This window comes from Excalfactoria chinensis, chromosome 3, assembly GCF_039878825.1.
Source record: "Excalfactoria chinensis isolate bCotChi1 chromosome 3, bCotChi1.hap2, whole genome shotgun sequence".
Classification (NCBI taxonomy): Eukaryota; Metazoa; Chordata; class Aves; order Galliformes; family Phasianidae; genus Excalfactoria; species Excalfactoria chinensis.
The window spans coordinates 76,824,498-76,837,674 of NC_092827.1; the positions used below are offsets into that span (position 1 = coordinate 76,824,498).

The following is a 13,177-nucleotide window of genomic DNA, read 5'->3' on the forward strand; positions in this document are numbered from 1 at the left end:
GCTGATTTCTAAATAAGTGAAATACTCAATATCTTTTGTTCACTCCCTGTGCTTTCAGTTTCCTTTCACCTTATAATCTTGGCACCTGGCTCAGTAACCATAGCACACGCATGCCTGCCCCAATGTCATTAACATCTTATTAGGCTGGGAGAGAAAATGCATGAAGAAATAATTGTATTAAGTGACTCTCAGAGTTTGTAAATTAATCACCATTGTGCATGCCCTTGGATCAGGCTGCCAGAGGCATTAATCATCCAATCTTTGCCTTTCACTTGAGAGCTCTCAATGTTTGCTCCCAGAATTTGGCTGGGCAGCCTAGCGTGAGGATACCTTTGCAATCACAACACTTTTTCCTGGAGGTGGTGGTAGCAAAGGAAGTGGGGGCAAAAAGAGGTAGGAGTAGAGATTTCCACGATGCTGAGCTGAGAGGCTCAGAAGCAAGTTGTGGCCTGGAGACAGAGCTATGAGGCCTTGGGCTTATGTTTGCAAAGGGCTCGTATTTGCAATGGCAGCAGGTCTGAAAGGAAGGGAGATCTCTGAAAGCAAGAGTGGTGGCTGAAGTTATAAGGCAGTCAATCTCAAGGCGTGAACTCAGAGGCAGGACCCTGATGGCTGGCTCAGCAGTTCCAATTTTCAGCACAGTCTGAACGAATCATAACAAGGAGAATTCAAGTGCTGGGTTTACTGCATGAAAATACAAGCGTGGCTGAGTTCTCTGATATACACAAATTTCATTCTGGTCTCAGTCAAGCTGCCAAAGCAATCCCAGGTGAGCAGTCTGAAGACTCAGCTTACAAAGACCCTGAGGAGACTGACACAATTAAGACTGAAGTTGCCCTGTCATTACCAGAGATACATGTGGTGTAAAAGCAAGTGGCAAAAAGCCAGATTCTAACACTTTCCCCTGTGAGCCAGAATGCTCACCTCCTCCAGCTAGGGAGGGACACATCCTGGAGTGGGTCCCTGGTAATATGTTCATTGTTTCCCAGTGGAAATCAGCCCAATGGACCAGTGAGTCCTCTTTGGAGAAAGTTTAAAGATCAAAAAGTGGGGAAGAGGAAAGAAAGAGGAATCAGGAGTCATAGCTACAAAATCCCGCTGCCTCTCTGAGAAACTCCTATTACCAGGTAGATCGTGATGAACCTAATCATCCTCAGAGGGTGAATCTGCACAAACAAATGCTTGATGGCTGCCTTAAAAAGATAACCCTGTGCTCCAGTTCCTGCTTGTTGCCCAGTCCTGGCTTTTCCTTCCCACTGGTATCCTGCAGCGAAGGAGTGACACTTGCCTGCCTATATGCAGAGTGTTACCTAAGAAGACTGAACAGTGTTTCAGCTTTTTTTGATTTTTACTTAGCAGCTGAAAACAGGAAAAAAGAAACATCTACATGGACCCAGCTTGCTCTCTGTGGACCCCCAGCAAGCAGTTTGCCCACCTCTGCCCAAGAGCTTTGCCTGGGCTTATATCCAACAACTGAAGCAAAGGGACTTTGTTTCATACCTCGGAGATTAGAGTACTAGAAATCCTCTTTTATGCTCAATGGACATCATCATGTTCTTGATTAAGAACATCGTTCCGGGGTGCTGTGTATCATGATCTCAAAATCAAGAGGAATTCCGGGTGCTCAGAAAAGATGGGCCTGCATCTAGATGTTAGGGTGCATTAGCAGGAATGATTGGAAGATAAATGAGAAAGCAAACAGTGATGACATCAGAGGGGAAGAAGAAAGAGCTGTCATCATGGAATTTGCAACAGGAACCAGATCTGAGCTAGACATTGCTCCACACCAGCCTGCAGAGGTGTCAGAAAGAGTACAGGGGATATACATTCCTTAAACAGAGATATTTTGGAGAACTTTTAGTAATCTGCTTAGTGGATGCAAATTGCTAAATAGTAGAGGGAAGGTGGGCTCAGTGTCACAACCTACTCAGTCACGGATATATCTGGTGTAAGTGGGAGGCACATCTCTGGCATATATCTCCTGGTGATAACTCAAGGTACAAAAAAATAGCATTACTTAATGAAATCACTATGAGTCTATGCAATTTCAAGCTCTTCGGGGGAAAATATTTTGTTAAGTTAGTGCTGTTTTCCAGTTTGCCTGATCTCTTGGAACACTCGACTAACAAGCATTACAATCAAAACATAAATACAAAGATCTTGTTGCTTACCTGTTGGGCTGGGATAGTTGATTGCTGGAAAAGAAAATAGAAAAACAACACATCAGAACAGCTAGTGCTCTGCCAAATCACAAATCATAATCAAAGTCTGAAAATAAAACAAGCACATCAAGAAAGGTCAGAGTTGTACAAATCTCCTAGCAGCATCCCTGCAAAACAGCACTGCTCAGTGTTTGCCTTGGTGATAGAACAAGCTGCTGACTCACTGATGCAAACAGCAACAGATCTTAATAATGGGTGATCCTAGAACTGCTCAGGGAATCCCTTTGGGCCTCCTGAGTAGTTTCTTTCTGTAAGCACTCACTGGGAGATAAAGCTTGGTATCTAAGAGGGGCATCAGTGTCACCTTTCAGTTCAAGAAAGTTGTGCGAGATCATGCAAACACAGAAGGAAGGAGCTCTGTGCTTTATACTAAAATACAAGGTCCAGACTCCTGAGCAGAGTGAGAATAAGGTTGTGAGAATGGATGAACTGGGAGCTGTTTGGATGCTGGGAAAAGAAGCATAGTCAATGTCTGTCAATAGGTTGATCTGGGATTCAGGATATTGGGTAGAGCTACAGGTTTATTACGGCTAGTTGGGAAAGGAACTGTGCATTCAGTTCTGAAAAGAATGAAATCCTTTGAAATCCTCTTGCTTTTATGCGCATGTGGCTACTATGCAGAATTCACTGGCTGTTCTCTAAAAAATATGTCACTGAATCACAGGAGACTGCAGCATGGCCTGGCTGGGGATTGGGGTTTTGGGCTCCCACAGAGAGAAGAGTGTATGTTGGAGCTGCTGAGTAAAAAATGAGTTGAGATTGAACCTGGTAGGCCTCTCTCTATCTAATGCTCTGCATTGATGGTAGCAGACAAAAAATGGCCAAATGTGTCAGTACCATGCCATCAAAACTCTATGCAGCTGAGAGATACACCCAAGGTTCACAGGAGACAATGTCTACGCATGCCCACGTCCGTTGGCCTGACCCATAGCTGGCAGCTTGGACCTGCTCTCATAGCCAGGACAGAGGAAGAGACACCTACGTTCCATGTACCGGATGATGCGAGCAGCCATATCGCCAGCCCCAAAGCTGGTGATAGGTGTCAAGCGAACTTCATAGCTCTGAGGCACCTTCAGGTTGGGTAGGATGTGCTCCAGCAGCAGGCCCTTCTCCATTTTCTGTACTGGAATGAAGGTTTGGATGGCGTTTCGCTGAGCCAGCTGCATGAAAAGAGAACCCAGTGTCATGAAAATCCTGGAAATAGAAACCAGAGAGATCCTATTCACAGTCACCTTGCTTTTTTTCCTTCTTATATAGGCAAATATACAGATGCTTTGTCAGTGAGATCATCATGCAGAACTGGCTAAAAATTCCTTTCCCTGGCATAGAACAGTGATCAAGAGCCTGAGCTTTCACTGATGGAAAACTTTCGGGTCCTCCTGATTAGGGGGACGACTTGAAATGTGCATGTGGAGCACTTCCATGCTGAAACCAATGGCTCCAAGATGGGATAAATAAACCTGATTCACCTGCATCAATGAACTGAGGTCCTGTGCTCATCGCAGCATGGCATTTTGCCAAGATTCCCCCTTGAATTCACAATCACTTTCTGCAAAATTCATTCATTTGCTGTCTACATCCTGTGGCATTTCATTTGGTGCCTTGCTGGAGCCTACCTACCTGTGATGCTTCCTCAGCAACCTTCTGTGGGATCTGCCCTTCAACCCTAGACGTTACCCTAGACATACTGCTTCAGACCAGGGCAAGGTGTCTTGCTTAAGTCAGTGGTCCTTTACAGTCACCCACAGGCACTTCCTTTCTCTAAAGCCAACTGAGGATATGAACCATACTACCTGAACCATACCAGCTGAACAGAGTTTCATACACTAAGGCAACAGGGAAGCTTCAAGAAAATGATTGGAGAAATATCGTTGTCAAAATCACCACCACTAAAAATGATGAATTATGTGTCAGTGAAACTTCCCTGCCACAGTCATGCTTGCTTGGCAGGGGAAGGACAAGAACAAGGATTACACCGTAAAGATACAATCTCTGTTGCTGTACAGCATCTGGATCCCTGTGGCAAGGTTTGGTCCTGATATGTTACTGGGGATGCTGGTCCTGGCAATAAGGCCTTTGGCAGAGCTTTCTGCAGCCCCACATTCACTGTTCCAGACGTTAACCTCCCCTTGATACATTCTCTAGGCTGGCAAGTCGCATTGCAAAGAAAATTTTCCTGAGAGCTGGGTTCAGTGATCATCATGAATTCTGCAGTAACAGGACTGAAACAGGGATTCAGGGAGGAAAGTTTTCAGCAAATCCATCGGTTCTGGAGATTATGGGGGCAAGAGCACAGAGTGAGGGTATGGCAGGAGCACAGGCCAGCAGCAGGGCAGGGCAAGGGAGGGATGTGGTAGAGCACCTGAACAAAGCAAGCACATGCAATGCCTCTGATTCCCTCCTACCTTAGCGTATATAACTCTTTGTTCCAGCTGAGAAGCAATGACTGCCACTGGAGAGCTCTTGGTGCCAGAGCCTCACTCTTTCCCAGCATTGCCAGGACCCATCTCCTCAACTGAGCTGATCTACCCACAGGTTGTACGGAGCTCTCACGCAAATGGTAGGGCTGGGCCAGACCCCTCCATGGTACTGTGCAGAGTCTCCACAGAGCTATGGCTGCATGTTGTTTTCACAGCCAACGACAAGCTTTGTACCTGCCTTAAACAGGTCATGCTGTAACCTGCTTGAGGAACTGGCACTCTTCTCCTCCCCAGGTAAGAGGACAGGGAAGGCCCCAGTGCATTCCCTTATCCTTGTGCCTCCCAGGGAGCAGCATCAGTGGGCAGAACTAGAGCAGTACCTCTGGGAATCAAGCATGAACTTGGCACTAGGCTGCTGTCAGGTTCCGTTCGCATAAATAACACTCTGTTTGCATGCATGCAAGCTGGGTGCGGGTCCAACTGGCATGCCTGCTGCTCAGCCCTTCCATCTGCCAGCCTGCAGCACCACTGCTCTGCCAAGTGTGGAAGCAGATTCTGGTGGCAGTGATCTCACCTGGGATCATTAGCACCAGACCATCGTTTACTGGGATGGAGAGGAGGAGGCACAAGCCATAGGCAGGGGGCTGGGGGTGGCATGGCTACCAGCATGGGGCTTTTTGGGAAGTAGAGCTTGACCAGGGGGCTGGTGGCAGCTCCTCCTTACAGGCTGCCACAGAGCCTGAGCAATGGGAAGGTAGCCAGCAAATAGGAGGGGGTCAGGAGCCATTTCCCTTGTCTAGACATAACCTTTAGAAGAGAAACAAAATGGAGAATCGAAGAGAAGCTTGAGGATGAGGTTCAGACAGTGCAAATTCCACCTCAGCTGGGAGCTGCGTGGAATTTGGGTATCTAAAGCCTCTGGGAACAATGTGAAATCAGGTACTCTTCCACATCATCTACGACAGGACGAGAAATCAGCCTCCAGTCCAGACTGCAAAACTTCTGATGTGCCAGTCAAGTCTACCCACAGGGACATGTGGGTTTAATCTAATAAATACTTAGATGCCACCTCGGTCTGTCTATAAATCAGAAAAGAATAACAGCACCCATGTCCTCATGGATCACAACTATCCCGCTTCTAGGTGAAACTTGTATCACTAGGTAATGGGCAAGGCACGGTGGGTACCCCAGACATACTTCCTCTTGCAGCATAGGTAGAAAGCTTTTTGAAGGCTCAGGGAGAGAGAGAACAGGCTCAAGTTCAGCACAGTTTAGAAGGTGTGACATCAGTGCAAGGAAGAACAAGGCCTGGCTCCAGCCAGCTGCTTACCCTGTGAGTGCACAGCTGCTGTGGGCTTGCAGTGATGAGCACAGGTCCAGCAGACAGTGAAATTAGAGCTAAGGTCTGGCTCCGCCTCCCCAAGCATCTCTGCCTTCCTGGCAGCCAGCAGCAGCTCTGTACACAGCTGCACACATCAGTCCAGCAGGAACTCATTTTTAATCCTTTGCTCCAGTCTCCTGCTGCTGCCTTTATGCTGTTCTCCCATGCTACCCCAGTACCTCCTTCCCTCTACCTTATCTTCAGCCTTCTCCTTCCCTCTGATCGTGCTAGCATGGTCCTCCAGCATAATACCACTGCGGTGCAGTTCCTAAAGCAAAGGCAGGTACAGAGGACAGTGAAAAACTGGCCACCTTATTCGAGATGCTGAAGCCTCCATGGAGGATCTCAGTCACTGAGCTCATTTATCACCAGGCTCAGGATGCTGCCGTTGGGGCCAGAACAAGAGCACAGAGCAATGCGCAGTCTCATTTCTGCTTTCACCTCCTTCCATTTCAAATAATGAGAGGGAGGGAATGGGAATAGAAAAAAAAAAACCAAACAAACTCACACTATTTCTAGCAGATGGCTGTGGATATCACACAGGATGCAGAGGTGGGAATGCTCTTGCAGAATGGTTTTTCTAGAAACACCTTACAAAGGACAAAAACACCCCAGGTGGGATGTATATATCCACACGCACAGCAGGCAAGCTGTCCCTTTTCTCTGTCACTTGTGAGCAGTATTAGCGACCAGCAGACAGAAAGTACACATGCTTACATGTGTACTTAGCCATGAAGTCTCCCAGGGAGCAGCAATGCAAACGGGGTCTGCCCTTTCACATTCCTCTCCATCACACCCTGATGGCAGATCTTGTCTACCCAGTCCCACACGTTATCATGTTAAACTGGTTTGTGGTCCACACAGAGTGCTCGTGCCAGTGTGAGCAGCCTTAGCTGGCTTGTGACCCAGAAAGACACAGACTCAGAGAGAAGAGCCATGCTACCTCTCACCACATTTTATTCCCAACTAGGATGCTGTAAGGTGGAATGATACAAAGATGGTAACAGATATTCAAAAGGCTATTTATAAGGAAAAACTCACCAATACGGATACCTCTGCTGGGAAATGCTGAGGCAATCTCCACCAGGAAGCAATCTCCAAAAGATGCTGCCCTAAAGGTGGTCAGCCCTTAAACGAGGTCTAGAGGAGGTGGAGTCAAGTTCCACCCCTTCTGGGAGCACAGCTAAATTACTCTCACCTGTGCTCCCACAGCTGACCCCACACTTGCCTCAACTGATTAATCAGAGGTTCAGGCTGTGATTACCAATTTCCCATACAGATGCTTTCTCTGCAAAAGGGATCATTGTATGACACCACCACATCTAAGCTTTTTGTTTATCAGAAGAAATAAAGGATGCTGTTTGCAGACTGAATTATGTTGATAGCGGGAATTTATCAGCTATCAGACATAATAAAACCAAAGCCTGTTAACAAACACATCTATCAAAAGTAACTGTTGCAGTGCTTCACAGCAACCTGCACCAGGAATTCAGGGGACCATGAAAGCCTGTATGTGCTGGGACTCAGCATGACCTGAGCAGCCACTCACGTGCACTCACAACCAGCTGCACACTGCGGTTACATGCTTAAGGGAGAAAGTGAAATCAGAATGAAAACCTGTTCCAGCACTGAGCCTGGGGAATCACTGCAAACACCAGCTAGAAAAACATATAGTAAAGCCCCACAGATTCCCCAGCAAGCTGATCAGAGCAAAGGAACTGTTCGGTGGGCATCCTGCTTCCCAGCATTGCTATTCACTTCTGCTGTTTTCTCCCCTTATTTGTCCCACTTCTTCACTGACAACTCAGCTCAGTGCCAAGCATTAGCTCTGCTCTCCAGCATCTTCCCTAAAAATTCCTTCTACATGCACTTGCTTGCTCCCCCTTTTTTACTCTGCCTCACTCCAATTGCAGCCAAGTCACCCAGTTTATCTTCTGGAATAGACACATCCCAGTTTAGCATGGTCCAGTGGTCAGGTGAAGGTGACATCCACAGAAGGGCAGTTTTCCTCTGACAGGTAATACTACTCAGGATGTGAAAGAACTTGCCATTTTTATCAATTCAGACTGTTTGCCAGCAGTCTTGAGCACAATATATAGCACTGTCCTAGGGGGCTGCAGGCATCATCTCATGTTGAATTTCCCTTGTGGCTGATGCTGCCACAAATGAAACCAATCTAAATGCAGCTAAGACAGAGATACATACCCCCTTCCAAAGGGACTGTTGCTTGATGGGACCAAGTCCTCAACAGGAACAATCACACCATTGCCCTCAACATGAAGAGACTGTCAGCACCTGTTGCCTTAAACTGGTGATAGCCAGGAAAGATGTACCCAAACACCCCCTCCTTGGGACTGGAAGGTGCTGAGCTTCATTATGGTACTTTGATGTCACCTTGGGTCCACAGAACAGAGCAGAGGAAGATGGGTTTTTCTTTGATGTTGCACTTGGACACCAGAGATTAGATTCTTGCTCTCTGTATTTTGGGACAGGCATAAAACCCCTCTGCACACTGGTAACAACCTGTTATCTACCAGGAGTTTAGAACAGGGACAGCACAACTGCCTCCAGGGACAAAGCAGGGGAGGTACAGCTTTGCCTCACAGAGCCCAGTCCCTTGACACTGCAGGGGCTATTTCTGCTCATTTGTTTTATGAATGTACCATATCCCATCTTAAAAGTCATTCCCATTTTGCCTGCTTCTTCTGCCGGACAGCTGTTCTGGAACCTAACCGCCCTAATGTTCTCATTTCCAGCCTGAATGTATTCACAAGCAGCTTGCACCCACTTGATCTCATGCCAGTATTATCCTTTAACTTTTCCCTCCCTGCTGCTTGACCCCCCATTGTTTTTATAGACAGCAATCACATCCCCTTCAGCCTTTGCTTTGCTAGGCTAAGCAAGCTGAGCACTCTGTGCCTTCTCTTGTAACATACTCTCACTTTCTGTAGTTATTTCATAATCCATTCCTGCATGATCTCACTTGCTGGAGATGGCATACATGATGCAGCAGGTCCTCTCCTCCTTCCCTGGCAGCACCTCAGGCTTCACCTAAAAGTACATTTGCCCTTTCTCACACCTACCTCTTACCAGCAGCTCACTGTCATTTCCCACTTATGAGCTCCCAGCTTGCAGCAGATTCCTCTGTCAGCACTCTCCACACTCACGACCTTTCATTTCTACTGCTGCATTTCATCCTACTTGACCCACTGAAGTCATTTTCAGCCCTCAGGATCTTCTTTATTATATCCCAGTCTTTCACTGTCATGGCATTGCCTTTTCAATTCAGCAGCACACTCATAGAATCATTAAGGTTGGAAAAGACCTCTAAAGTCACCTTGTCCAACCACCAGCCCACCCCCCCCATGCCCACTGACCATGTCCCTCAGTGCCACATCCACACAGCTCCTGAACACCTTCAGGGATGGTGACTGCACCACCTCCCTGTGCAGCCTGTGCCAACACCTGACCACACCTTCTAAGAAGAACCCTTCTGAGAGGGGATTCTGATCTGACCACCAGGTAACAGCCTTGGTGAAGGTGTCTTCCCACTCCGCAGCGTAGCTGCTATCTGCAAGAGCTTAAGTTTTGGGTTGCAGAGAAATTCGCTTTAGATATGAAGACAGACAGTAGTTGGGACATTTCTCTATAATTTCTCATCCAACTTCCTGTGCCTGCTAGATTGGATTGCAACATGTTCCTGGGTTTATACTTTATCACCACCTTGAATGGAAATGATGGCAAACATTAATGACATCAATTAAAGCACTAGGTGGATTCATTTCCTTTTCCTTGTTTGATGACCATTGCTTATTAGGGGTTCTCAGAGCAAATAATCACATCGGAAACATAAAATTGTCATCTGCTAGACAAGCAGACCAGCAAACTGAAATTCATGCCTGTGTTGTTCATCAATCAAGCACTCTTGTTCAGATCCTGAGGTTAAGCAAGCATGAGCAGTCAAAGCAAATCCATTATTCAGTCTAAACGAAGAGTCCTGGAAGGTTTTCCTCCTAAATTGTCCATAGCAGGTGGCTCCCTTTTCAAGATGAGACATCCCCCTCTCTAAAGAGAGAAACAACTGTGACCTTCAGTAGCTACAGAGGACAGCTGGAGCCAGGAGAGCGCCTCTCTCTCTCACACACATGCAATCAGCTGCCCATCCTCATTAGGTACCAAGAGCAGCAGTTTACAGCTTCCTAGAGAAGCCAAATTGGTGCTGTCATGAATTACTGTAAGTGCTTGTACCACACTCTTCAATAATGTCTTTCATTAGGGGCTGATCAGAAAGCAATATGTATTTTATTAGCATATGTTCCCTGGTCTAAGAACAGATCTAATCTTCACTCTGTCAGGAAGACAGTCAAGCAAAAGCCTTAACTGAGGCACGACATGACTGGCAACTTTATGAGCCACGGCTTAGTGGGGTACTGCAATGCTGCATGCCCTGAGGAGGAAGCAGCCAGGAGTGGAGAAGGAAAGGAGTAAAACAGAACCTGAATTTGGTGATGGGTGGTAAGGAAGGCAGAGCCACATACTTCCCAGTCTCTGTGAGGAGTCTGTGTTGGTGTCACTGTGGCTCAGACTGAATTAAATAGGTTACATGCATGTCTAGCTATGCTTATTTCTCTCATGCTGTCTTACAGTCATACCTTCAATCCTGAAGGCACATGGATCCTTCTGTTCAGAATGGGAGCTTTACACAGCTGCTGCAAGATCCTACCTGTACACCTTTGTGCATTGCAGGGCCTGGAATCACCTCTTTGTTTGCATGATGGGCATAAAATCAGTAAAGGACAATATTCCTCATATTGCTTCCTCCTTCCCAGAGCGATGCTTCCCATGACTTGAACCCCACATATGAAAACTGGCACTACTCTGGATCCAACTTTATACCCTTCCTAACCTCGGTGAAAGCAGATGCCTCTTCACATCTCCTTGCACCAGATCCAACCTTCAGCAAAACCAACATGTATGTCATTGCACCATCCTGCATCAACTGTAGCTCAAGAAGAAAACTCAGTCCAGCTCTGCACAGCTTGAATTTTCCAGCTTCAGTTTGGCTGAGCTCTGAATGATTTTGTCTATAATATGGTTGAAACTTAGTAAATGAGGCTGTGCCACCAACAAAAATTATCCCCTCTTAGGCCCCTTTCCTCGGGCTCATTTTAGACTCTGGCAGAGTATGCAGTTAGGGCATCTTTATCCTTAAAAACAACAATTGATAAAGGATGGAACTATTCCTTACTGGAATTCCTTAGTTTGTGAGGGACTCTGGACTTCCCAGTCTGGTACATGTTGAAAGTATACAGGCAAGTATCACCCAGGAGTCTAAGGGCCTCCTCTGAATCTTCTGCACCTGCAGTCCTGCTTCTAATAAAGAAGGGACAGACAGCACAGTATGTACAGGGAGAGCTGTAAAATCCTTCCTGCTTCTCCATGCTACCTGTGCTGGTAGCAAGACTGCATAAGCTTCATTCCTTTATGAAACAGTCAAAACATCTTCGTAGAGCCTACTCCTGTCCATTCATCACCAGCTACAGGAGAGACTATGCCTGCCTTCTAAATCCTTCCTCCTTCATACACCTTCAACATGTTCTAGGAAGCAAGAGCAAGGGAAAAGAAACCAAAAAAGGAAACACAAACAAAAGAATGAAAAGGAGGAAAACAGAGAAGGGGGGGGGAATGGAAAGGGAAGAAGATTAACAAAGAAAAGGCTCACTCTAAAAGCAGTAGCAGAAACTTGGATCTGAGTACTGAAAACAACAGATGAGCAGAGTAAAAGGCAGGAAGCTACATCACAGCCTATCGATACAGAGTCTCAGAAAGACTCAATAACTGACATGTACCCCTTGAAGCCACCGGAGGAGTGTGGATAAGAGATGCACATAAAGAACTCACTTTTATCTTTGAGACCTGGCAAGCATTTTTCATCCTGTGCTCAGCTTTGTAAAACACAAGCCAACAGCCTGCTGGATACGAACAAGCACAAGGGTGTGAAAACAACATCTCAAGCCTGCAGGGCTGATATGAGGGGTATATTGGTTGGGGGAATGTGATTATCTCTTCTCTCACATTCTCCTTACTCTGAATGAGCACTGAGCAGTGGTGTTAGGAGCTAGAGATAGATGAGATTTTCTTACTAGATGTGTTTTAAGAGCATATGAGCCTTTCAAGCAAGTCTATTTGTACTGCTCTTCTCAGGCACTGTGACTATTCCAAGCACTGCTAAGAGTGAGAAAGCTGTTTATAATTATTCCCTTGTACCAGGGAAGCTAAACAATATCCTGCTTTCTCTCTACATCAGCCAAATGCTTGAATTGCATTAAGAGCAGCGTTTATGAAAATTGAATGTTAAGGTGTAATCTCATCCGCAATGCACTTTCTGAAGGGTGAGCCATGTAAAGCTTTCAGCTACCCTGTTTTGGGCAGGTTACTTTACTTGGGATAATGAGAGAAGAGAAATGGAAGCAAGAGACAGAAGCATGATTAACCTGCCACTGCTCATATTGCTAATTTTCTCAATTAACTGATTGCAAATGATATCTGGACCAAGGATAAACAGCTCAAGAAAACCACGAATCATACTGAGGAGGAATGTGTGAATGCAATAAGACAGAGTTAGTCAGGCTAATTCATTAGTTAGGCATCGTTTGCTAAGATCCTGTAGGCTAAGGGAAGTCTCAGTAACAGAACTGGAAGATATTAGGCAGACCTAAGGGAAACTTCATCCCCCTGCTCTGGGCAATTCCACTGAACTCATGGGACCCATGTGTGATAGTTACACCCTGCAGGAGCCACTCAGATCTTTGGCTGAAGAGCTAACAAGACTCATGGCTGGGCAGACACCTCCACCTGCAGTGAGCAAGGGTCAGGAGGAAACTTGCTTCATCTGCATTGAAGGGAAACTCTGCTGTTGCTGACTTGATCAATAAAGAATATAGACAGGAAACGAGGAAGAGGCTCTTCAGTTCCCACCCCCACCATCCATCTGGTCTGAAACCTTCTCTGCAGCACAGGTAGAGACGACCTTGCCTTAGCAGCTGGTCTCATGGACACACTATCCCCCCACGGTGAATTGCTGGGGACAGAAAAAGAGTTGGCTCAACCTGCTGTAGGCTGCAGGGATGGGTGCTGAGCCCCATTTTCAGGCA

General features: G+C 46.4%; 1 protein-coding gene across 2 annotated transcripts in view; it reads right to left on the minus strand.

Annotated features, from left to right (window-relative positions):
• MDGA1 (MAM domain containing glycosylphosphatidylinositol anchor 1) overlaps positions 1-13,177 on the minus strand; it is a 128,684-nt gene that overhangs the window by 23,460 nt on the left and 92,047 nt on the right. For both annotated transcript variants that reach the window (XM_072332526.1, XM_072332525.1), the window contains 2 exons: positions 3,205-3,382; positions 2,172-2,195 (listed from right to left, as the gene is read on the minus strand). In XM_072332526.1, the coding sequence (XP_072188627.1) occupies positions 2,172-2,195; positions 3,205-3,382 (202 nt within the window). The remainder of the gene's footprint in view (positions 1-2,171; positions 2,196-3,204; positions 3,383-13,177) is intronic.